Consider the following 26,845-nt stretch of genomic DNA (forward strand, 5'->3'; position numbering starts at 1 on the left):
GTCCACATCAGTGGTCGGAACGGCGACCGCTGGAAACGGCCCCTCTTCCGTTGACGATCTCATCAAATCTGCAATAATATATTGTTGGGGCTGAAGCATACCGAAATACAATTGCATTCAACTTACCAACCACTCTGCCATGTCAGGATAAGAAAGTGGGACTGCAATGCACAATGCATTCATGACCACAAACAAACATTCCTCAATTACCGGTTCCCGTACCGTTTTGTTAAACGATTCACATTTGTTTTTGTACAGAAAACATGTTTAATGTTTCGAAAATTTACAATGAACACTCACTTTTCACGTTGGTTTTGCTATTAAAGCAAAAACAGTATTTTTTATCGACTGGAGTCTTCTAAGCACTGCGCACAAGTTTGTTTTGGTTCGAAGACGTCAAACAACAGAGTTAATTTGGAGGTTACCTCATATAGCATCTGATTGAATTTGAATGTGATATTGAAGTTGAGTTTTGCCTATCGAGGTTAGTGGAAATCAATTTTTCACCATCACAACCAACAACAATTCGTAGGCAGACGACAATGAGTGCAAAAAAATACGTTTAATGTTTTCTTTTTCAATCAACGCTTTTTGTTCTAGATGAACCAACCTCCTTTTTATGAGTGTGTTGCGCTGAGCACACTAGCGCCCCTTCTGATTGTTCCTGTGTGACGCGGATGGTTTGAGAACCTTTGGGGTTATAGCCGTTATGCTGTGGTGTTATGTTGCCCATCGCATCGATTAACGAATCGTTACTATGGCTATCGTACGATCGCATCATTTAACGTAGCTGGGGTTAACATACAAAATGAGAGCGTACATTTAGCGTCTATTAGAAGAGATACAAACGCCTTAATGTACGCTCTCGTAACGTTTCGACCTGGCGGTTGCCTACATGTAGGGGCTAAATGTAAACGGTTTTTTCGGTTTAAAAATTGAAAATTCAAATTTGCCGTTTTATTTTTGAAATTATTTTTATTTTCCTGCCCATTTTTAAAATTATATTATTATATACAAACATTTACAAAATTTGAATATTTTTGGAAGAATACGTATCCCCTTTAACTCTCACATGTTTGAAGAGCCAGTAAAACCGAAACTGAATTATTTAAACAGTTTCAATTTGAATTAAATTGCTTACTTACATCTATAGCCGGTTCTGCACAGCAATTATTATTATTCCTGCAATTGATTCCACCAATCATCTGCTGAAAATAATCAAAAGAATATCTGTATTTCATAATGAAATGATTGATAAAGCTTTTTGTAATGAATTCAACCTACATTAAAACAATTAAGCTTCATCAAAATGTTTGGCTTCGTCTGACGGATATCACTCTTACGGAGTGCTTTGTAAGTTATTCCAATCGATCAAAGAACACGCTTGCTCAGCTCAGGATCGGATGTGAAAAATTAAGAACAGTTGCGAAGGGGAACCGTTCTTGGCGATACTCGATGCTGCTTATGTCCTAGTTGTACAGCAAAGATGCTACGGGAAATCTTGTTTGAAACGTCCATGAACTCCTTAACGAATGGGTGTTTTTCGTTTGAAAAATATTCCTTGATTCACACTCTGGTACTTTCTGAAAATGAATTCAATAAAAAATTAAAATGAAATTGAACAAACGAAGTGAGAGGGAGCATGCACATACTTTTTGTTGAGTCAGTTCGTAAGTCTGTCTTCCAGATATTTCCGTCACAAGAAAATGATCCATTCTGCGGATGATGGTCCTTGCCGTAAGAAAGGAAATAAATATATTAATTTCGTTCATTTTCATTGAAACTTTTCCACATCGTCAGCATTCTTGTGTCCTGAAGTTTTTTTAGTCGGGAAACCATAAGTCAGATTATTAAAAAAACAAATTATCATAATTTAATTACATGCATACCGTCACAATTGGTTCTGCTCAATAATTGTTGATATTCCTGGCATTGGTTAACCTTGTTAGTGGTCTCATCCATTTATCACCTGGGAAGTATAAAAAATGCTGTTATTATGATATAGTTAATCAACATATTAAACAAAAGATAGAATTCAACTAATTTGACGTACTTGCGAACATAATTATATTTTGTTACATAATCTTTTCCACAAAGGTTGCTAAGAGTTCCTAGTTTCCATGCCAGTTTTCAGAAGCAAAGGCTCCTTTACGTGGTTAGAATCCAATTAAAATCGTTTTGAAAAAAACTATTTTAAAAACTTAATCATACCTATGCTAAAAATAAACAATCTGATTCTTATCTGATATGTTGATCTAGCACCATCTATAAATAACAGATCAGCATATGCATTGTTCATAGATTCTAATTGTCCTTATATTGCCACAAACGTTTTCTGTGCAAACAAACGTTCTGTGTGTAAACTAGTGTACAAAAACACATTCAATTGAACTTCCAATGTACAAACATAAATCCCTGTTGTCACCGCCTACAAACAAACACTAAACGAATCACTTCATGAGGTTTAAAAACCAACGCACAAGAACGATTTACAGTTAAATGTTTATCTAAACTTACCTTAACGAACACCGGTTTAATTGCTAGTAGTTTCGCTGCGGATTCAGTGCCTGATGTGCAATGTTATCTGTAATGTAAACAAAGATGAAACCTCTTCACCTCTTACCTTTCATGTAGGTTATTCAAACAACCCACATCACCTTCGATATGTAAAACGCTTTAACTTTCACGAAACTCACTCTGAACTGTGTATTTTTCACTTAAACTTTTTTACTTTAGCATGGATTTTTACGATCACTTTACGAGAGGAAAGCAAGTTTGTTTTTGTTTGAAGATGTCAAATAACAACAAGACCCAAGAAGAGTTAATACGGAGGTTACCTCATATAGCATCTGATTGAATTTGTATGTGGTACTGAACTTGAGTTTTGCCTACTGAGATGAGAGGAAATCAATTTTTCACCATCACAACCAACAACAATTCGTAAGCAGACGACAATGAGTGCAAAAAAATACGTTTCATGTTTTCTTTTTCAATCAACGCTTTTTGTTCTAGATGAACCAACCTCCTTTTTATGTGTGTGTTGCGCGGAGCACACTAGCGCCCCTTCGGATTGTTCCTGTGTGACGCGGATGGTTTGAGAACCTTTGGGGTTATAGTCGTTATGCTGTGGTGTTATGTTGCCCATCGCATCGATTAACGAATCGTTACTATGGCTATCGTACGATCGCATCATTTAACGTAGCTGGGGTATGAAGAAACAATGAAAACAATGAACGAGGTAAAAGAGTAAATGAGGCCCCGGGCTAGATTCTCCTCTTCCTACTGGTTCACATTAAGCGCCTGAAGCTATGCAAAGCGCGACGCATGCATACTTTTCAAATATTTGATCGCTAACGGTTCGCTTAAAAGAACATAACTGTTGCAAACGCAACGTGGGTGTGAAATAAAGGAATTCTTACTGGCCACGTCTGTGGCCCCCCTTTATATCCTTTTGCCCGTGAGTTCCACGGGCAAAATAATCCGTTGGTACTCAGCCCGTTACGTTAAGCTGCTATCGTTACAGGGTTTCTACAAACCATTTGTAACAATAACGGTTTAAACTAATCACGCAGTGGAGGTTGAATGCGGGTTAATATACTTTTACATGTTAAGTTACTGTAAGTTACTAGTAACTAAACTATACCACACATGATGGACAGCATGAAACAATGAGTTTGATGAGTTTAGTCGAAGAAATGAGTTGGAAACGGCGACGCGCCCGCAGCGAGCGCAGCGAGCGGACTGCGCTAGGTCTACTGAAAAAGAGAGTTTGTTATAGTTTTGAGAAATAAGGGGGGCCCGTGGGCCCCCCTCATACCGCACCCCTAGGTTGATTGCGTAGCCGAAATTAACGAAAACCGGGGCCAGCCTGTATACTAAATTTCTCATGAAAAATTGAGATCAAACACTAGGCCCGGATAAGATGTCGTTTTCTCTTTTCTCAATCGATCAAAAGCAAGAGATATTTTCTTCAGTTTTAATATCTCTCAACATAGAGCCTTTGGAAGCAACATCAGGCGCAAACTCCAAACACATGTTGATTAAGTCATTAGAAAATATGTTGAACGAGACCGACCGGCAACGCGAATCCCACGATCATCGTGTCGGCATGGTCTGCGCTCTTACATCTTTCGCAGACTTTCAAACTTTGCAACGGAACCTTGTCACGCCGATTCGGATAATCAATGAGCCAAAATTCATTGCCGGGCAGTTTAATTTAATTTATCAAGAAAAAGGGCAAACCCTGCGCGCTCAAAGAAAAAAGCAAAATCCCTTGGAGGATTAACAAGACGCAAGAATGGGAGCTCTTTTTTTCTCTCTTCCTAGCGCCGGTGACAAAGGAATGAACGACAAGAAAACCGCATCACACAAACCAAGAGCCACCACTACCTTTCCTTTCCTTTGGCATCAATCTCATTTACACTTGTTTATTATTTTCACCGAACCGTGCGCTCTGTTATTAAATATAATAAATCATGAAAGATCAGGTGATTTGAAGTGTTTCCGCGGCTTGAGATCGGGTTGGCAGCGGGGTATATCGTCTTCTTGCTTCCAACGATGTCCCCTTTGGGTCTTCCGCCCCTTAAGCTGCGCCTACTTGAACATAAAATATATGCTGCTAACCCTTTTGCAGCATTAGCGAACAAATGTTTTTTGCCTTCTCGCGTTTCGTTTGTTTTCGTTCGCCGAACGGATTTCTTCATTTGGCCACGCGGAAATTTTCATTCATTCCTTTCGGTGTTCCTTCTTTTTTTTTTGTACGGTTGGTGCCCAAACAGTTGGTTTGGACTTAATGTTTGACCAAATGTTGCCAAAGCCCAAATGTTCTTTTTATTATCTTATCGTTCTCAACGATCCTATTTGCGGTAGTGTGGGTTTTTACGGGTTTTATTTTTATACCCATTGATTTTCTTGTGGCACTTTTAAATTACTGTTCACACTAACAGACAATTCGTTGCTGATGCCTTCAATCGACTTTATTGCAAGAAATACCGCTTAATCTGCTAGCATGGAAACGTTTATGTAGTGTTGTAACATAGAAGTCATTTTTATTATCATCCCATTATTCAGGTAGATGTTTAAAAAGAACTAGTAAGCCCTTAATGGGCATTAAATTACAATATACTTTAGCCCCATGGAGTAGTATTGCTGACAATTATCAATTTCAGATTAGGATATTTAAACGAAAAGAAAAGAATTATCCCCCAAAAAAATCTCCTTCTGCACGCTTCAGTCAAGGTACGTTCCCAAATAAGAACATCGATCCGTTGATGATCCGTTATGAAGAGGGAAAAGAAATATTCCACCAAAAAGAAAGATAACCATGCCGAGGCGCACACCCATGAGCATTATAAAGCCATTATCCGACGGTTCCGATGCCATTATTGCCCTGGGAAAGTAAAGGGGTTAGTTGAGGGGGGTTGAACTGGCGCGTTTGGGCGTGAACCTGCGAAACATCGCTGGTTCCTCAGGTCGGGGAAAGGAGGTGGCTTTGAGTGAGAAGACACGAGACGAATTAAGCCGGGCGATAATTGAGATGAAAGCTTGAATGGAATAATTTCAAGAAAACAACTTAATTTGAAAATGGACATTTGGAAGAAAAATTTAGGGATGGAATGAAACAAAAAATGGAGAAGCAACAGCAAATTTACACAAAAACACGACAGCTTATTGATGCCATGTATGCTTTCCATCGGTCGGTGTTACGTACGCTTCTGCCTAATGTTGTATTTTGGTGGTGGATCAACATTGTGGTTAGTTTTATGTAATGGGTGCTACTTTCCGAGGGTCCTTCTCTTCAATTTGACTGCGTTGATTTTGTCTTCAGCATATTCCCTTTGCAAAGTGAATAAAAATGAACGAATCATCCATGAAGCATCTGTAGAAGGTTGACTGACGATTTGGCATAAAAATTACTATTACTATGGTGCAAATAACTCTTCCGGTTGATTTAATAAGATATATTTTGTGTTACTTTTTTGCAATATTTTTCCTCTGCCTTAATGAATAACAGAAAGTCCCGTTTCTAATTGACCCTAATTGGGTTGTGGACGTTGATTCAAGGTTTGTAACGGTTGTTTGATAAGCAGCTGTGAACAGCTGGTTTTAAGTGATTACCTTTGATGCTCGGTTTTTCTTTTCATAAGCAACATGAATTATGATTCATCGGTGATGAACTAAATAGATGAAAGTAAAGGATCTGTGAATGCAAAGGAAAGGAGCAAAGGAATGTGAACAACTGAAAAATGATATAATTGTTATAAAACTTGTGTCTAGAACGTTTTTAAAAGTTGACACCCTCTATAAACAGTTATATCATAATCTCATCATGCAATGGCATCTGCAAACTAATCAAGATATGTAATGCGCTCTCGAGTTCTGAAGTTCATCTGTTTTATTTTAGTGGCTTGGAGCATTAGAGTGGCTCAATCAAACATTCAAACATTCAGCCGAACCATATTCATATTATTTCACACTGCCATCATTTACCTATTGCGTGTCACTTGGTAGTTTTGGAAACCAGGGCATTTTATTTAACGGCTTTAACTTTTCCAATTCAAATAAATTTATTATTTATTGCCAGCGGATGAAAACTATAAACACATGGAAAACAATGCAGTATGTTGAAAAATTGTCAAGTTTTTTTTTTTGCTGAAACTGCTGTCAATTTTGTTCCCGTGCGTTATGCTCATTTGGTGTTGAAAGATGTCAGTATCAAATTGAAGGGCATCGGATCTATTTTTTCTACTTTCTTTCCGCTTTCCTAAAAGCAAACAAATAAACACGTACGAGGTTTTACGTTATTTTGATGGATTTATTCTTATAAAGGAATCACATTTTGGAGCACGCTGCCGACACATAATTCTGAGCGAGCGTCCAAGTACCGCTGGTATCTTTCAACCATCCATAAGTCAGTAACCTGCAGTTAAAACCGAAGCTTGACCATTCGTTACAGGTCGAACATATCGTGTGATATTGTTTGTAATGTTCTCTAGCAGTGTTGATAGTTGAATCAAACAGTTTACTTAAAATAAAAATCTTCTCAGACGATCTCGCTTCACATCGCTCGGCAAACACAGAGCTGCTTGTGTGCTTTACCATGGTTTATATTTCCATTCTAGTTTGCGCATCCAACTTCATAGTGTAGAGCTTCTTGTAAACTGAATGTTTTCCGTGTCTTCGTTTCTCTCTTTACAAATGGCTACTGATTAGTAACTTTTATGTTCTGCTGTTGCGGCTGCTTAATTGAACATGAAAATTCACTGACTTAACATTTTTGTCCCGCTCTCAAAAGCTAGTATTGCGATGTGTTTGATGCAGTTTATTTGTTTGTTTTTATATTTTCTTCGGTTTGTTTTTGCATTGGCCTTTTCTCAGTCGTGTACTGCCAAACAGGTTTCTGTTTTTGTTGTAATTTGTGTCTATTTTTCTAAGTTTCTGTGCCTTCGGGATATGGAATGACGTTTGCATTGGATTGTTTTCCATGTCGCAGTTGTATGTTTGAAATTTTTTCCCACGCTTGATGTTTCATGTATCTCTTAAACCCCTGCAAACTGATATTTTTTGCTTAGTTTTGATTTGATTTCGTTCTTCTAATGTTACATTTTACACTTTACTCTGATATAACCGTCCCGTTGCGCTTCAGCATTCGCTGCATTTAGTTAGTTTTATTCTTTTTTATTTATATGCATTTATGTATATATATATACTCATGTACTTATACTTATAGGCCTCTTATTGTTGCTGCTATTTACACCACCTTCCGCTATCCAGATAAGAGGATCTAGTACCGTCTCGTGCGGCCGTGTGCATGGTGCCCGCTTTGTTCCGTAACAACATAAAAAAAACATTAAAACATAAAGAGCTAAAACCAAGTATTCACAATGTCCTGACGGTTCCAACTGGTCGTACAGACACACACATACACACCTATATTTATTCACACGCAGTGACCCCGTGCTAACACACCACCCACGTTCCCTGCATTAACTTACGTAAAGATTGATCTAGGACGTTTTATTGCATGTGCATTTCCTTGCATTCCTGGCGGCGCCATAAGCCAAGCATATCTTCAAAATATAACGAAAAGTGGTCGTTGTTTCACGTTCATCTGTTCTCCTCTGTGCAATCTTCGATTGGCATGTTGAGATAGTTCAATGGATGAGGAACAATGTCAAACAAATTCTGTGTTCTTTTTTGTTTGATAGTTTTAAATTAAGCGATACACATTTATGCTATCTTTTTGCGATTTTTGTGAAGCTTTGTCGGTCGCACATTAACACTAACAGTGAGTGATGTTTGTGGTGATCGTTGTGGGGGCTTTAAAAAAATGCATCATTCTGAGGAACTCATTTTCCACCGGGTAAACGGTAAAGGGGAAATGGAACTACTGTGTTTAACAAATAACTAAGGTTTAAAATAAAATTAATCGAAATAAATAATGTTCCCGTTTCCGTTGCAACGTGAAGTTCACTGAAACTATTGAAAGGGATCAAGTGGCAGTTCGCAAGTTCGTTGTGCAATATTCATTCTATCTACAGGGTTTGGATACCATAAAGAGGCTTGTGATTGGGAAAGTGAGCGAAACTGATTTTTCCACTCCATTTGATTTCCCCAACTTTTCCTTCTTGGCACCGCTTGGACACACACACACACACTCACACACTGATTTGACTGACTCTTCCTGACTGACTGGCTGCTTCGCTGCTCTTAGGAACAGAGTGTTTCGAATGTTCGAGAGGAACCGCGTAGGAAAGTGTGATGGACACCATGGGGAAATGGAGTGAGGGGTACGGGTTGAAGTTGTCCACATTCTGGTAGCGCGGACAACCAACCCGGAACATGGAACCTGTGGCACGGCTAGTGGTGTGCGAATGGTGGCGTCTTCCGGCGGTTTCACGTGTTGTTGTACAGGAGCGATTCTATGCTAAATGGGTTGGGCCGGATGCTGTTGCGTGGCGTTTCGCTGCCCGTCTCGTCCAGCCCGTCGCCCTCGACACTCTCCCGGCGCTGTATCGAGCAGTCTTCCGGCTCATCGCCCGACTCCGCCCCGCCGACAACGTCGATCGGGTCCTCGTCGTCGTTGTCGGCGTCATCGTCGTCCTCCGACTCGCTGCCGGAGTTGTTACGGTGCTGCGTGAGATACTCGGCCCGAAGTGCCTCCAGGTCGACGGCGATACCCTTCGCCCGCAGTTTCCGGGCCTGCCGCTCCAGCGCCTTGGCGATCTTCTTCCGGCGACGCGCCCTGCGGGAAGGGGAAGCAGAGAGAAGAACAACAGATGCACTGTTAGTGAACTCGAAGCGAATTAGTGAGATTGTAGAATATGTAGTTTCAGTTGCAGTGAAATGGGTATGAATGTTCAAAATCTAACATTTATTGTTTGCTTTCCTAAGGTTGGGAAATTATTTTGTAAATTTTCTTTATGGTAAAAAAAAATTCCATCTTTTTTTCTTCCAAATCCCATGTTTCCCCATGTTTTTTATTGTTGCAACGGTTTTGCAGCAATCAATTTGTCCATCAGAATTCGAACCGATTGGTTCAATTTTATTGTACTAGATGGCGCTGTGCATTGCGACTAGTGGTGGCTCGCGATATGCTGAGCTACCACACATGAACGGCTCTCGTATTGAATCACATAACACATAGTTTATTTAAATTGTAGGTGATGTTTCATAATGGAATAATCAATTGTGAAGTTAATTTTCAAATTAAAGAGATAAACATTAACTAGAGAAACATACAAATCATGAACACTAACCTAACAAAACTATGTTACCTGCCAAAACAAACTCAAAACTGCAGCTTCTTTAGTGGAGAAACTGTGTTCTTGGACACAATCACGTTTCGTCGAGCAAAACTCCAGAGATCCTGTCACAATCTGGATTCCCCTTGTACAGCCAGCAATGGCCTCCGGCAAGGCGGAAGGTTACCAATTACCGTACCCGTTTGCTGTGGGCCCAATTTAATTTCGCACAAAACCACTAATTAAAACACCCGACAAAACGTTCCGTCCACCGTATTGGGGGCGTTGTTCAAAAGGCCATGTCTAGCAGCTGCTACCGACCGAAGCAATGACGCACTCCCGTCAACGTTTGTGAGGGAGGAAATACCGCTTGCTCGTTGGTCAGCGTTGCCGGCGGGATGGAAATGAAATGGAAATAAAACAAAAGGGGAAAAGCACGCAAAGATGGAGACCGACGACGGCGACACCGCAGGTACGTGCGCCATATTGAACTCGTCACTTTTACCGGCGGTCCCTCGAGGGGGTGAACACGTTTTCGCAGCTATCCCCATGCGCAGGGTAAAACAAAATATGGTGTCCCTTGTGTTCCGTGTCATCATTCGCTGCACTGTGGTGCGCTTCGACGGAGCACGCAACAGAGAAACCGCCCCGGAGGAGCCGACGAATTATTGCTAAGGCAGCAGAAGCTGAGAATAAAGCAGCAGGGGCAGCAGCAGCTTAGTTCACCGGGAATCAGCAGCCTCTGGCGTTGGACCGCCGGACAAAATTAACGAAGCTCATTAAGCCGAGCTCCTGGTGTGACTTTAATTAGCGCCATTACTATCCATGGTTCGCCGCCACCGGATCGGTCGAATTGGAGCCGGTCCGTCTGCCATTTCCAAAATTGTATAAAAAGCGTGTGGAAACGAGAAGAGAAAACCACATTCGTAATAATTGAATCTGCATCGTAAAGTCCGTTTTGATATCCCGTTAGCAGCAACGTATAACAGATTGCAGTTGGACAAAATAGTCATATTTATGCAATATTTGAAAAATCGGTTAAGTTTCGATCGAAAATAGCCCCGCGAAATGCGTTCCAATAAATATCCACTAACAACCGTCAATGTGAATGTTCTTCATTCGGCAAATGGCTTGCTAGATATTTGTTTTATTACACCCTTCAGGAGAGGAGACATAAAACAAAACAGAATGTAAATTTCCCTTTCGTGCAAACTATCAACAATCACGAATGGTTTTTGCCATTATCCACTATTCGTGTTCATAAAACACCAATCCTGGGGGTTAAACATTCAAGCCTGAACCAGATTAAAGAAAAAACAAAACGAAATAAAACTTCAACGATTGTCAACGATTTTCCAGGCCCGTGAGGTGGATAATAAATTTGCAGTCAATATGGGTAAGCAACAATTGACACGGGATTGCTCCGGGATGGAAATGGATCTGCCGAATTCGAATTACCCACTTATGAAGCGGGAGGGCAGACAAAAATGGGTTGGAAAAGGCACAAGCAGAAAGAGAAATAAAATGGGTGCTTGCAGAGATTGGCCAGCGACAAATTATTTTGTGGTACGGAAAAAACATAAATTCCAGTGTTTTCGCTCCACTGGTTTTTGTTTTTCGAGATGTTAACTTTTTGTTGTCGCACTTTTATGAACCTGGTGCCCATTTCTGTTTCATCGCGGGCCTGTTTTTACTATCCACTTTCCAATTGAACGCTTCATTAATCTACTCATGGGGGGTGATTGTTTTGATTCTCTTTTTAATACTTAAAGTTTATATACTTTTTATATTTATACCCCAGCTTTTGTTGTGCATTACTATTTTATTCTATTACTAGATAGAAATGCTGTGTTTTTATTTCGTTATATTTGTTTGACGCAAAGTTCCAGTCATAAAAATGTCGCATACGCATGAACTTACTTCTCTCGGGCTTTCAGCTCACTTGGCGGGATCGGTTCACCGGAGCAGGATTGCGGATGGGCGTTGTGTGCGGGTCTGCCGGGTCCTTTTTTCGTGTGCTCCTTTTTCCGCCACTTTGCCCTTCGGTTTTGAAACCACACCTGGAGAGAGAAGAGAGAAAAACATTAAAAAAACTAATGAAACACGTGTCGAGATGAGTTGAAAAAACTGTTTAAAAACGGAATGCATATGTTATGTTAATGAATCACAAGTAAACAAAAAACACCAAGTTGATGAATAAATGAAAAATCTTGTGATATTAATTTACTTATGTTTTATGTATACGAGTGTTGGGAAAAAGTTGAACAGCTTAACCGTAGTCCACAAGTGGAGGGGGAAAAACATTCAATTTTATTCGTCCATCTACCAACGATTCCACCAACGTCCTTTGCGGCCAGTAGGTTATGTCAAGAAGAATCGAAAGTCCGAAACACGAACAGTAAATATACGAATTAGCTCAACCATTGGCCATTAATTATTTTGTCCGGAACTGGTAGGCCGATCGGGAACAGAAGATTTTTCAAAAGGAAAGAAGGACACAAGAGGAGAAAAAGCGAACGATGGTACACACGGTGTATAAGTTCGGGAAGGATAAGTTAAAGGAGACAACTGAACATGAAAGGAAATAAAAAAAACTTGTAACAGATCCGACACTGTGCCTGCAAAGGTAACGTGTGTACCACTTGACGTACGATTTGCCTTTTATGACCCATCATTGGACACCCCAAATGGGATGGAAACGAACAACACCGGAGGAAGAAGAGTTGGAGTGTGATGGCTCAATTCGTTTGACATAGAAAAAAGGGAAAACAATGTCCTAGTGAAGTGAGAAAATTGAATCAAAACCTGATCAAAGGGGTTTTCCTTTTCTGACTTTCTGTTCCACCTTTGGTAGACAAAATTTTCCTGAACTCTTTCCCTCGTTAGGCGCGTCGTTGAATGCATCGTTGCATTTCTGGCAAGTGCAAACCCCTCGCACACCTTGCCGTCCGGCTGCTCGTAATCCTGCCGAAACGAATTTCAATACAAATATTAACTGCGGCATGTTTCGGGACCATGTTCGAGGTGTTTAAATATGTAATGGCAATGGTTTTATAGCCCTTTCGCCTCATGTTCGGTGCGCAGCAAACTGGAAAGAGATGTTTTATCGTTTGTACGCCGCGGTACAAATCGACGGTCGCTTCCTTTTTTTTGTAGCCTCGATCGTTTGCTCCGCGCTTTCCTTTACAATCTTTTTTTTCGTCTCAAAACCTTACCCTCTCCAACGCAAACAGCGCTAACCGACCGAAAGAGATCCCCACATTGTGCTAACGGAAGCGTTAAAATTTCATTACGGGCTGGCAAACAAGGGTAAAGTTAAGAGTTGCAAGCTGGCCGAGCTGGCGGGTACGCGGGCCGACAGAAAAGTAAAATTTATTAAGACATCTTAGGGCCTCGGGCGGGCAAAAAGAATTGTGCAGGGAAACACCGGCCCGAATGCAGAAGGTCCGAAGGATGTACCGATCTCGAATGCACCTTTTCCAAGGATTAATGATTCGTGGAGGAGAACGACCAAAAACGGGAAAGGAGCTGCATAAGAGAGGGTGAGAAAAATTGATTCACTTTTGGGTTGAAAGAAAATAATTGTTTAACAGCCACTCGTCTTTTTACTTTTTACTCTTATCTACAGCCCAGGATCGGTTTATGACTTTATTCGCAGGTTTTTAAGCTTTCGCTCGGGCTTGCCGGTTCGGTTCGACCCCGTTGCATTAAAGTGCAGTTTGTGGATCGGCAAATAAAGGTTTGTTATCATCATTAGGCTCCTAAACGCGGGCTCGGCATGCACACAAACAAGGTAGCAGAGGGAAAGGAATTTACTGCAAACGTGCAGCCCGTATCGCAAAAGCAAACCATTCGCTCCTCATTCTATTTGAAAACGCACCTGCATTTCCCACGTGGCGCGTCAAGAATGGTGCATTTTTGCCTACTGCGGCCGCTGCACTGCAGGCAAATATTTGCTACTTACCCACACCTACTGCTATTTGCTACTTGGTAAACAAATACACGCTTTTATAGGTGCGAACGAATAAACATGGGCGGCTAAAGTGTTCAATCCAACTAGCTTGCTGCTCAAATCTGCACTTTGATTTTTCATCGAATCCGAACCGGGGATGGAATAGAAATGTTTGCCGAGGGGTGAACATGTATCACATTTATTATTTATCAAACGCAATTACCGTGATAACAAACCGGTATGATCTCGATAGTAAACATTGGAGTCATTTCTACGACGTCATGAGATTTGTTTCTATCGAAGACATAAATTCAGGTTCGAATGGGTTTTTAATTAAAAAATCTTAACCCACGGTGACGGGAAAAAATTTATGCAATCATTTCAACTAATCTCCCTCGCCCTTGGTATGGTTCAGAAGAACTATAAAATATTGGAATCGATTCAAAGGCGGCAAGATTTATTCGTTTTCTTTTCATGTGTTTGCGGATGAAAACAGGCGCGTCGTATTGCGTACTCGCAGACTGACGAAATAATTGCTTGTGAAAGCCACGGGCAAACTTTAACGACTCGTCCTGTGCGGTGTTTGGTAGCTTTCAGTAGCTTTTTGTTATGTCTTCTTCCCAAATAACACTGATTAAATTACCATTAAGTGTTTTTTGGTTCGCGATAGATTTTTGCTTCTCATTACGCTATTACATGAGGCAAAATTGTTCCCTTTTGATTGAGTTTCATCAAAAATGTTTTCGAAAGTTTCATTTGAATAATGTTTAGGCTAGCTCGATTGTTTGGTCAACAGACGATTGTGATGAGTTTCTTGTTTCTTCTCTCACCGGGGTGTCGAGTTTCTCAAAACAGCTGGTTTTCCAACCTATTCGCTTTTGAATCGGATGAAGACGCAGAATGACTGAAAAGCCTAAACACAGTCAGTTCCCGTTGGGCGCAAGTGGACTTTAAATGAGGAGCACAATTGACGCATCGGCTCATTAGTGCTCGTTAGTGTCCTCCCGGAGGCCGTCGGAAGCTGTCAACAGTTTTATTTTCCCACCTTACGACGGCCCCAACGTTGCACCCCCCGGGAGAAGAAAATTGACCGTCCGTTGATAAAGTGAACGTTGTTTGTGAAAATTACTGAAGAAAATCAAAATAAAACCATAATAGCCTCCAACCAATTGGCCAAAGTGAAGGGAGCTAAACAAGCAGCGAGCAAGATGGCTTAATAAAACCGCTTCCACCTCCCCTCTCAATGTGGCGGGAAAATCGGAAATCGTTCACCATGACGCACGATCTGCGATCTAGTAGGTGTGAAAAAAAGGTGTGCTGTTTTTCATCTTACCCATCGATTGATCAGACAATTGAGCTCAGTTTGATGGGAACGATGCTTGTGTCGATGTCCGTGAAATTTCCATTCACCATGGTGGAAAACAATTTTGCGTACGAACTTACTTTCGTAGACTAACTGTACCCGAGCCGAAACTGTTTTGCTTGGGAAAACATGACGATGACTTTCCGACGGCAAAGAACTTTTATTGAATGTTGTATTTTCTCGGCCGAACAGATTTTGATTATCAAATCAAACATAGAAGGCCTAGTTTCTAAGGGAAACTCATGAGTAAAAAATATGTATTGCCTTCGGTGGTAAGAAAACCAAACATCAGTAATTATCTCATTGAAATGAACCCCTCAAAACCCTTCAAGGTCGTTGAGGAAACATTATCCTTGCTAGCGTGTATCAATCGGTCGTCTCTGTTTGCGTTCGCACGAAGATCATTAACTACAATTAAGGGAAAATTTCTCACACCTCCAAAGGGGTCCACCTCATCATAAGACTGTTCCATCTTCGTACGAAACTTGATACACATTCAAGAAATGAGATTGTCGCCGGTCAAGGGTAACCCCACGGAAATGGAAAATGATGATGTTCTTTCGGTGCCCCTCACCCATCGCTCCAAGTGTCGCCGGGAAGCTTCGTGCGTTAAAATTATTTACTTCCACCTCCACTTCGGCCGACGAGTATCATTTTCATGCAACATGCGAACGAATTTGGGATGGCGAGTTTTCCTTTTGCCAGTGGCAAAAGCCAAGAAGGGGAACAACTTGCCCTTGTACTTGCATTACCTTCGCACAAGCTGGTTTTTCCAATCGTGATTGCCTTTCCCCACACTGGCCGCCCTTTCCTTCCTCCCAGCACTGATGACAGCACTTTGATTTATGACAGTTTTGACAGACGACCACACGGCGACCCGCAAAGGGAAGAAAAACGATCGAAGAAAGTGCGAATGTCCCTCGAACACGTCGCTGGTCGGGAAAATCGGGAAAAAGCGGAAATTTAATACATCCTGCAATGGGATTTTGATAAAGTTTTTGTTCGCCGGTGCGCGTGTGTGTGCCACGTCCGAAGTCGAGAGGCAAGGAAAAAAGGATTCGTTACTCCTTCAGGTTACTTGAAGACAGAAAATATTTTTCCACTTCGGTGAACCATTTCCATTGTCCTTTAAAGTGGCCAACATTTGCTCCCGTTCGTCACCGACCGAAGCACGTGTTTGCATGACGTTTGGTGTTTCGGTTCCTTTGCTCACTTCGCTGGATCGTCATTATCCCGGCGAGGGACTTCTATTCTCGGTGGATTGAATGTTTACCTACCGGTAGCATATAGTGTACCGTTTGAATGGGAACCTTCGCCTCTTCTTCCGGATGTTGTTCTTTTTCATTCTTTTCCGAAGGACACTTTTCGTCTGCCTTGACGGTGACTGCATGATTGATGGTGATTACATCCGGCCGAGGCGACATGACGGACGAACGGTGGCGTCCGGTCACTCCAAGCGCCGAACCTCGCCGATACGCGTATTGTTTTTCTGAATTATTTATTGTGACACACACCCTCTCACTCCTTCTGCCCTCGATTCGAAAGGGAGTTTCCGATTCCTTACACTAACCTCAAGATAGAACATTCCCTTGTGTTGTAAGCCGTTTCACAGTGTCCCTCCCTCATGTTGTTGCGATTAACGAAGCTTTATGTTCGAACATAATTGCCACTCGCCTGCTTTGATTTGAAGAGTAAAAAGAGCGCTGCTCCAATTGGAAACCGATTGTCAACGGTTTACAACCCATTATCGAGCCACAACGACGAGCAGCATGCAAATTAAATGAAATTAAAGTGTGCGTGTTTGTGTGTTGTGCCAGTGCCTAATGCGAACCAAGTGGAACACGCGACGCTGATTCGAACGATTCTCAATTGATACAATTTACCAAATAAATCCGCCCAAGTAAAATATTCGCCTGCCGATGATGTCACGCGAAATCGTTCCAATTGCTCCTGCTCGACGTAATGCAAAATAGATTGCTGACTGTTGCTCATAAAACATGCAGTGTTTTGCGATCAAATTGTTACCTAACAACAAGGTCTATTTTCTAGTTGTTTAGTTTGAAGTTGTCAACAAAGCCGAACTGTCTAGGTAATATAACCATTTTGCTTAATTCAACCGCTATATCAATTGGTCCCTTATTAGAAGTGAATAATTTATTAACAAAAGTTGAACGACTGCAGCTGAATTTTGTGGGTAATGCTATCAAAACAATTTGTTTTAGATCCAGCCAACAGATGGGAATTAAGATGCACGCCCCACCATCCACAAAATGGAACTGACCATGCAAGATGATCAAGAAAGCAGTATAAATCGACCATAACATTATGACGAACCGAAGCGAATGCTGCACAACCTCAAAATAGAAATACGGATTCGTCACCGCACATCTGTCATGGCGACGATTATCTCCTTGGCCGGCGTTCCTGGAAATGCCGTATCCCTCATCCCCCAGTTTTCGGGGCGAATGTAAATGGTAGTAATAAATAAATATGTGACAATTTTATTCACGTGCAAACTACATGTCGACCCCTTCGGAAGGTTGATGATTCCATTATCAATGGAATCAAGATCAAGAGATGGGATTGGAATATTAAAACGACCATTAGTTTAGCCTCGTGCCTAGAGATATGGAGAGGTGTATTTAAAAGCCGCAGTAGAATATTTCTTCGGTTACATCTTGTTCATTAACGATTGATGGATGAGAAAAATAATTACTTTTTCTCGCCATTCCAAGCCCCCGATCGAGATGGGATCGTTGATGAATCAATCGACGGAAAGGTTCATCTTTGTTCGGTGGATTGTGATGAAACATATCTTTAAGCGGTGGAGGTTTGGTTGGGTAAGAGAATATTAATTCAAAAATAGTATTGAGGGTATTTCGAAGTGAATGCAAATCATGTAAGAAGTTTAGTTCCAACGCAGGGTATTTCTGTGAAATCAAATAAAGCATATATTTACTTGTAAAATATAACCTCAAAACTGCTTTATTTGAAAAGATTTCCAATGGTTTCGTTCTCGATATTGTACCATAAATGCGGCACATGCCATGTTTTGCGCACGTCCGTATTTTGTGCCCAAAAAATGCTCATCACCCGACAACAGCCCTCGGGGGATACAAACACCTCTGCCAACTGAGCGGCAACTTTGGGTCGAAGCCCTGCCCAAGCCCTGCCATATCCTGCCGATTCATCCTGCCCGGGGCGGCAAGGGTCGGCCGGCGGACATTGCGGTGTCCGCAATCGGTTACAACTTTAAATCGACTCCGAAAATGATTTATTAAGTGTTTTAATTAATGAACATAGAGCTCGGCTCGGTGCGGCCCAACAGCACTCCATCGGAAGCTACCGAGTAGGTGAGTGTAGCGTAGGGTAGCGGGTCGGTGGGGTGACACAGGACGCGGCCCCAGTTTCATCCCCTTCTGAAGGTAAGAAGGGTCCCGAAAACTCACAAGTAAACCATGTGCTGGGGATGTGATTAAAAACTAGCTCCGTGTGTTGTTGTTTTTTCCATCCTTTTCCTTTGCTAAAGAGGGCAGCAGGAGAAGGGTAATGGGTGTCGACTTGGGTTTTGGGGAGGCGGTCGGGTTGAATAATAACCTTCACACAACATTATTATAACTGAGAAAACTATTTAGCCCCGTCTCGCGGGAGGACCAAGGCTCGGTCCGAAGGCATCACGGTTGATTTAGCGTCTTGCGCAAGATGGCGAGAAGGTAAGACAGGCTGGCGAGCGGAACACAGTTTGAAATTGAGTTGTTCTCGGCGGTTAGTTTCGGTGTTAGCAAAAAAAAAAAAGAGAAAAGGGCAACACCAACAACACCTTAGAACGCCCTACACTCCACGCTGGCGTGTGTTTGGCGAAAAGAAAAGCCCAAGGAGAGGGAAAAATCAAAATCGTTCAGTTCACGGCTCGTAGCTTCCAAAATCCCGTATCGAGAGCCAACGTCTTCAGGCTAACTCGTGTGCCGACCCCGGGGCCCCTGGCACCCCGGCAGCCCGCAGAGGTAATTAATTTTAATCAATTTTCTATACCCAAATGGAAACCGATGCACCGCACGGTTTTTGGGAGTCTCCGACACAGAGAAGGTTCGAGCAGCTCCGAGCATGAAAGGAAGGCACGAACCCGAGGGAACAAAATACGCCCGCCGAAATATCTCATTAGTCACACGTACACACACTCACACCATCCTAGGGACCTCTTTTTTGAGCTATGTCTAAATCAGAGCGAAGGTGGGAAAAAGCCTTCCCGAAACTCCGGGGGGTGATCGAATCGGCTGTTAGAAAAGGATAAGACGGGCCAGGGCCTCGTAATGTTACAAGAGCGCATGCAAACGGATCCAACGCGAACTAGAATCAAAACCATGCGTTTCAATCTGGCGTTGGACATTCCGGCGGAAGAAACCGTGAAAGTTTTTCCAGCCTCGCTGGCTCTCGAGTGTGCGATGTGTAAAAACAAAAGCCCTTTGGCGGACAGAAACCAACTCCCGAAGATCTTTGAAGGAACAACGGTGCGGTTTGATTTGGCATTTGGTTGCTCGTCCAGGCCAGTTCTTGGAAGCGATCCCAGAATTGCCCCGGAGGTATCTCGCAGATTCCTTTGGATTCCATTTCTTCACCTCTCATGGCAACCGGGTGTCGCGAGTCGCGAGCAATAATTATTACCTCTCAGTTTCTGCAGTCGGCGCGATTCCCAGAAATGCATCAAAACGGCCGGATCCGAAGGAAATGGGGAAAAATAAACGAAAGAAACGGATGAAAAACAAAAGACGGTAAAACAAGAAACATTGCCGGCCCATTTCTCAGCCGGACTCAGCCTTTCCCGCGGGGTGACGTTATGACAACACGTTAATTATGGATGCGTCCGCAACACGCGTACGGTTCCGGACGCATGTATGTCCTCCGGGCGCATGCCAACCAGTTGCATTCCCATTAACACCTTTTCTGCACGAGCTGACATAATGGTAAGGCGCTGTTTTCCGATCCGATCGTTTTCGAAATGTTCTCGACTACAAACGCTACTTGTTCGGTGATGCTATCAAATAAAAGTAATTTGCCTTTGGTCATAAATACATTTTAATTTCCATTTTTTTAGAAAATGTATGTCCCAGCTGGATGTAACGGAAGGAAAAATTATACCTTCTTAAATTGAACAATGACTTAAACTAAAATAATTGACATATCTTCTCTAGGACCGTGAGAAAAAAAGCACAAACTCTTCTCAAAACATAACAATACGGTAACAAAAACAGACACTCTGACAGTTCTGTAGCAGTGTAACAAAAGTGTAGCTGAATAAAGGCGTGATTAGTTTCCACTTTGAATAAGCAAGAAATAATTATCGTGTAATGTTGACTTCGATGGGCGTCATGCGTTGTTACCGCCATTTGTTGCCCGTTGCTCCGGTCTCCACCTGCCTCTTTTCTCTCCACCAGACGTGTGAAAAACTGGTTGGCAAAGGTGTTCCGTCAAGTTTTTCGTTCGGCCCTCGGTTTTTACTCCTCCCGTTTTCGCCTTCACCATTTTGGGGTGAAGTCCGGGGCGTTCGGTCTATCCCCCAATTGCTCCTATCCATTACCTAACGGTGCCAATTCCAAACGATCGGATGATGACTCTATACATTTTTTTTTCTCTCCCCCTGTTTCCATCCCTGTTTCCTCCCTCGACGGGTTTTATCAATTTTCTCCAGATTTCTTCACACCTTCGCCAACATCTTCATCTTCGCCGGACGCACATTCCGCTTTCGGAACCGGGTGCCCCCAGGGGAGTTGTGTGCCCGGGTTGCACGGGTTCAGGTGATCAGCATGAGATCATGAGATCATATTATATGGTCTCCCAGCCGTCCTCCTTCTCCTTCGTCGCCTTCTCCACTCATGATGATGATGATGATGATGATGATGATGAAGAAGTTACGATCCCAAGACACAATGGCGCGCGCGATCCGTTCCGGTCCCTTTCGCGCCTCTCCCTTCAGCCACCACCGCACACCGAGGGTCCGAGGGATTCGTTCGGCTCGTTTTCCCTCGATCGGATCGATAATTCTGCCGATGCTGCCGGAGTCCGGAGACCGCTCGCGGCTTCCCAGCGGGAAGGGTGTGAATGTATAACAAGTCTATTAATATTGAGAAACTAATTTTTCCTGACGGCTTTCATAAGTTATACGCGCGCACAGACACACAAACACACAGACACACAGAACCGAGATCGGTTACCCTGTTTTGTTGCTTGGAAGATTGAATATTTTTAACACCTTTCCTACTCTTTGAGAAATGCCGATGGTGCGTTCAAAATGGATGGCAAAGCGATGTGGTTTGGGTCGGGAGATTGGTAATTCTTTAGCAAAACTTAAGTTAGTTGCCAAAATTGATTTTCTCTACGTGAGTTTCTACTATACCTGATTGAGTTTTGAACACGAAGTTTCCCACTAAGTAAATGCTAGAGTTAGGTTGACTTAGATGAACACACCTCTTCCTAAAACAGTCTGTATAAAATTGTTTTTTTAAGAGTCAACCCAACCTGGTTGGAACCGATGGTTAAAAAAAATATCGAGGCGAAAGGGAAAAAAACCAAAACAATAAAGAAACCCAAAACCGAAATGTCTTCTGGCAAACTACCACCGATGGCCAGCAGAACAGCAGAACAGCAGAAGCACCAGCAGCAAACCGGCAGTCGCGCAAGTAAATTGAGAGTTTGATTAATGGTTCGAAATATCTGTTAATACAAAATCTCATTTACATTTCTAACTTTGCCGCCTTCCGCAGTCCATTTTATCTCCGATTTCGAGGTGCTGTTTTATTTTTCTCTAACTCCTATTCCATCTCGCTCGCACCTTTTTGAAACGCGATCGTGTGTGAGACCCGGCACTTACACTTCATATTTTCCCGATTTCCCGTCGCTGCGCCTTTTTTATGTGGCCATTATTATTGCTATTATATTTATCATTATTCATATGGGAACGTTCCTGCCTCTGCGTTTGCGTTCGGGATATCGGTGGAATAGAATCTTGGCAAACGCTGGCTTTGGACGTCCCGGGGATGAGGACTTTCGGATTCGGTACGGGGTTTTCCAGGGGATGAAATTATTCGACGATGATTCTGGCTTAGAGTGTGTAGTGTAGCCTCCGTTTTTCCTCCACTCGAGTCTCGCCTTTCAGTTCCAAATTGCTTTCAGCCCGCGAGTGTTTTGGTGGTGGCAATTGTTTTCTATTGTATTGGATCGCCACCCGATCGGAAGGAGGAAGGCAGGGTGGGCTAAATTTGGGGTATGAATTTTAACACCTTTGCTGGACAACAGCTTCATTTGTTACGATCGCGAGACGATCTTGTTTTTTTCTCTGTCTGTTTTACTTCACAATTTTATCCGTTTCGTTATAAATAAATGCAATTTTCAATATTATAGAGAGTTGGGGAATAAAAATTATTCCCTGAAGACCCACAAGAAATTCCCACAAGAAATTTGATGCTCCGACAAGTCGAAAAAAGGTATAAATGTTTCCTCTACAAGTCGAAAAAATTATTATATAAAATGTATCGGAAACCATGCTCATAAAACTTCTTAAAACCTATTCTTAAAGCACCGTTGATGCTCGGAACGTTTTCCGATCGCGATATTCTGACACCATTGTTGAGTAAAACCAGTTCCATCCTTGTCGATCGCTCACATCGAATTAAAATACTTGCTGGCTTCGAAGACCTCGCGACGAAGGGCCGCCGAAGAAGGCCGCTTGGTAGCCGCCGCAGTGTTCGGGCACATTATCGTCTGCGCAGACGATTAAAAAAATCGATTTTTAATTTAATTCCAACCGACCGGAGCAGAGGAATAAATAAAATATGAATTATGGGCCGATCATCGATGTGCGCGAAGTCTATTGATTTCCTAAACGGTTTACGTGGAAGGAAGCGGTTTTCCGTATTCGGCCCCGGCAACGGCGGAAAACACGGTGGCCATAAAACCGCGCTGTCGTATTTTATCGAGCTATCGAGGATATTGGACTTTTGGAAGCGATAAAACGTTCAAGTTTAACCCACTGCGGTCGTAGCTTAGCGTGTCTCTTTTTTATGTTTTGGTATCTTATTTAATTCCCCTTCCCACGGGGCACGATTTTTAATTTATATTTTTCAAAGCAACTGACCGCCTCATCGCAACACTAATACCGTCATCAGGGACCCATCAGGGGGTGGGTAAAGGGATGATGGTGGTGGTGCGATCAAACCCGAAACGGACGGAACATAAAAGAGCTGCAAAAGAAATGATTAACTCAACTATTTACGCGATGACAACTGATCTTGATAAATAGGTGAACGATTCGGAGTCGCGAGCGAGCGCGCGCGCGCGCCCGATCCGTCGAAGTTTTCCGCCCGCCAGAAAACGAAAGGGGGAAACGCCAAAACCCCCGCTGGTGCTTTTTTTAATTGTGATGTTGTAAATTGTTGACAAGCAACACAGGTCGGTGGAAATGGCGCGGGCTGGATGAAACCTTTTTGAATAATGATGAACATGAAGGTGCGAGGCGTATGTTATAAATAGTTTGCGCGGAGCGCTTCAGGGGCCACCATTGTGCCGCCATTGTGCCGCCATTGTGTTGCCTTACCGCGGCCGAGATGGGTTGGGAAGCTCTTCAGCAAACCGGGTGTAACAAGACTTTTGAACGGCGGAAGTATAATGCATATCAATTAATAATAAATCCTTCGATCACAAAAAGAAAAAAGAGCAATGGAATACAACAAAGTTCGTATCATCGCATCTCGAGCACAGCTTAATTAAGTGTAAGTGTCTGTTTTATGTGGAAATTTTTGCATTGTAAAACGTCTCGCCCAAAACACATTTAAAAAAGAACAAATTGCTCTATCCATCATCCGCCACATCGTCCCCGAGCGAAACGGTTCGCTTCTCGGTCTGCTTCAAAGGGAGATGGAAATTAAAATATTCCCAGCGTTTGACGAATGCTTTTGCGCGGTGTCTTCACGGCACGAACTAATAAAAATTGTTCGAAAAATAGCGAACGGTTCACTTTTATCGCATCCTTTGCTGTGGCGGTTAATTTTTTCGTGCATGGTCTTATTGGTTTTCAGCGCCTCCGGACCAGGCATCACGTTTCGCAATTTTATCACATCACGTTCACCGGTGTTGTTGGATTGCCTTTTGAAAGATTTTTCCCGGCCGCGATTACCAGGTCACGTTGACATCGTCAACGTCGCTCCACCACGCTTGGTGAATTTGGGTGCGATTAATATTCACTTCGGCAATCGGAAGGCGAGGGCAAATTCACTTCAAAGTGAAGGAAAATGTCAGAAAAATTATGGCTGACGGAAGAAAGAAATGATTTGTTGACGAAAAGCAGAATGAAGGTAGGAACACTTGTTGAGATTTACACCTTACGTGTATTAAGTATTGCCAAAACTCCTGGAGCTTGTGCAGAAGATGGGAGGAATAAAAAATAAATAAAGAGCAAATGGAAAAGAACATCCTGATGCGTTCCCTAAAAGCTCCCCAAGCGATGCTGCTCGACCACAGGCCGCAAAGTTTATGAACCATTCAATCATCCAATCAAACATACCTCATACTCCACGTCCAGCCGTTCGATCGTCAGAGGCCAAAGGGAAAAGGAGAACAGCCCCGTTCTCCTCCCATCGTCGCTCCGGGATCCTTGCCTCACTTGATACGGCGCTCTCCATTACGAAACAGGTTCCTAATAAATCACCACCGGCAGGAACGTAAATGTTCCAGATATTAAATTTAATTCGAACAGATTTTTAGCACATTACGTTCGTTGATTCGTTTTCTACCGGCTGGCACAAGATCCCGAGGCTCCTGGGGGAAAAAAAAGCGGCGTGGTTCGCTGCCGTTCCCCGGTTTCAATTCTCGTTATCCAATTTCGGTTCGATTGATGACCACGACCACGCTGGTGCGGAGCGTTTCAGATGATGGTAGCCGGGCTGGCAAGCGGAAAAACCGCAATTTCACCCACAAAATGAACCATTCCAAGGCTGCCTTGCGAAAGTCATTTGTCGAATGTCAGCGAGCGGAGGGACGAGAAGTCGATGAGGTTGATTTCATTCGGACCGCTGCCTGCGACAAGGATGACGATGGTGAAGGGTGGACCTAGCGAGGTCCCTCGAGTCCCATGAACAGAGAAGCTGCGCCGAAGCGCTTTGCCGGGGGAAGTTGAAGTTGAAGCACCGAATCAGCAGAACGCAAGCCAATGAATGCCAAAGATGCTGCGGCAGAAGCGTCGTTCTGGCAAGGAAAACAATCATCAACACGCTTGGCATGGACAGGGGATGTCGACCCACCGTTTCCTTGGTTTGGTGAACAACCGATTTGATGATGTTTCGGGATGGCGTGAATTGCGCCTCAAATGGGTATTAGGGACCATAAAGCGTGGTCCGGTGAACGATTTTTGGGGGCGTTTTTCGGTTCATATATCTTCCGAAATCATTTAGTTCATTTGGAGGACGTATGTACTGGAAACTTTGTTGCTGTGACTTTGATTCTCTTATAGAGGCATTGAATTTTCAGTATCATTTAGATTAAAATTGTGAAATCTATGGTACTCGTTGGTAAAATATATTTAATTTCATTTATAATGTTACAATGTAAGCTCATAAAGAATACTACAAGAATTTATGGATATGTTCTGTAGTGGAGCAGAGAGTAAAGCCAAGCAAGCAAAGGGTCCTTTTGCCAGCCAAAGGTTCACCATGTCCTTACAAATCAAACCCGAACAAGTAAATCCCGTGTAATAAGCATCATCAAGTCTCTCGAATAGTTGTTGACTCCTACCGGTAGTGGTTGTTCGTCTTTGTCCTGGCATTGTTCTTGTGGCCAGCTTCGTTTCCTTCCCCCTGGACCTCAAATGCTGCAGAGTGTTGACTCAAGCACGTTTTTCCCCCTAACAAAACCTCGACAACAGCGCCGAAGTACCAGATTTCCCTTAAGTATACGTAAGGGAGGGCGGTCGAAAGCGGAATTGATAAGGTTCAGGGTGGACCAACAAGGCAGCGACGAAGGGTAGCAGGGTACGGGAACAGGATCGAATGAGGAACAAGTTTCCTCCACACGCACACGCAAACAAAGGCGTACAGCAAATGAAAATTACGGAGGGAAGTTTCGTCGATAGGGATTTAAGTAATAATAATATTGTTGTTAGGTTAGATTATTATATTTCCCCACCCGAGTTTTTCACCCTCGGCAGGGGCAGGGAAGGACAGGGAAACTTTTTGATTTCTACCACCCACCGACCGAGCACAAATCCCTTCGGTGTTCGTCAGGTTTCTTCCAGCGACTGGTAACCGCAAACGTTCAACATAGGAGAGAGGAATCTCTGTTGAGTGAGAGAGAGGGGAAACAGGACGTATGTCCACTTGTTCACTTTGCAGGGTGAACTGCGGAAAAAAGGGGCCAACAACAGGCGCACCAGCAGCAAAAGGCAAACACAAAACAGCAACAAACGACAAACGGGAACAGATTTTATTATCACACCGAAAAATGAACTCGGGAGAGTTTTCCGCGCGAAACAGGGCGAAGGGAGAGAAATTTTCCCCTACCGGGGTCGGTAGGGTGGACCCGAGAGGAAGGGGAGTGGGTACTTTAGTCCCGGGATTTGTAACGCAGCTTCTGTTCGGAATTGTTGGCAGTTAATTTATGTATTCTCGTCCCGTCCTCATCGGAGTCGTCGTGCATGCCAAAACACCCGACCTGGGAAGGGGCACGGTTTGGAACGAGGGTTGAAACAGGGGGATAAAGGAGGAAGCGTTAGGTCCCTTTCAACACAGGATTTTTGGTACAATT

The 26,845-nt window shown here is 42.9% G+C and overlaps 1 protein-coding gene across 1 annotated transcript in view; it reads right to left on the bottom strand.

Annotated features, from left to right (window-relative positions):
- Positions 1-8,895: 8,895 nt before the first annotated feature.
- The window catches only part of LOC131287137 (homeobox protein unc-4-like), a 70,589-nt gene continuing 52,639 nt past the window's right edge, over positions 8,896-26,845 (bottom strand). Inside the window, exons 3-4 of the mRNA XM_058316156.1 lie at positions 11,664-11,803; positions 8,896-9,244 (exon numbers count right to left, since the gene is read on the bottom strand). Coding sequence (XP_058172139.1) covers positions 8,896-9,244; positions 11,664-11,803 — 489 coding nt within the window. The remainder of the gene's footprint in view (positions 9,245-11,663; positions 11,804-26,845) is intronic.

Source organism: Anopheles ziemanni, chromosome 3 (assembly GCF_943734765.1).
Source record: "Anopheles ziemanni chromosome 3, idAnoZiCoDA_A2_x.2, whole genome shotgun sequence".
In the NCBI taxonomy this organism is placed as follows: domain Eukaryota; kingdom Metazoa; phylum Arthropoda; class Insecta; order Diptera; family Culicidae; genus Anopheles; species Anopheles ziemanni.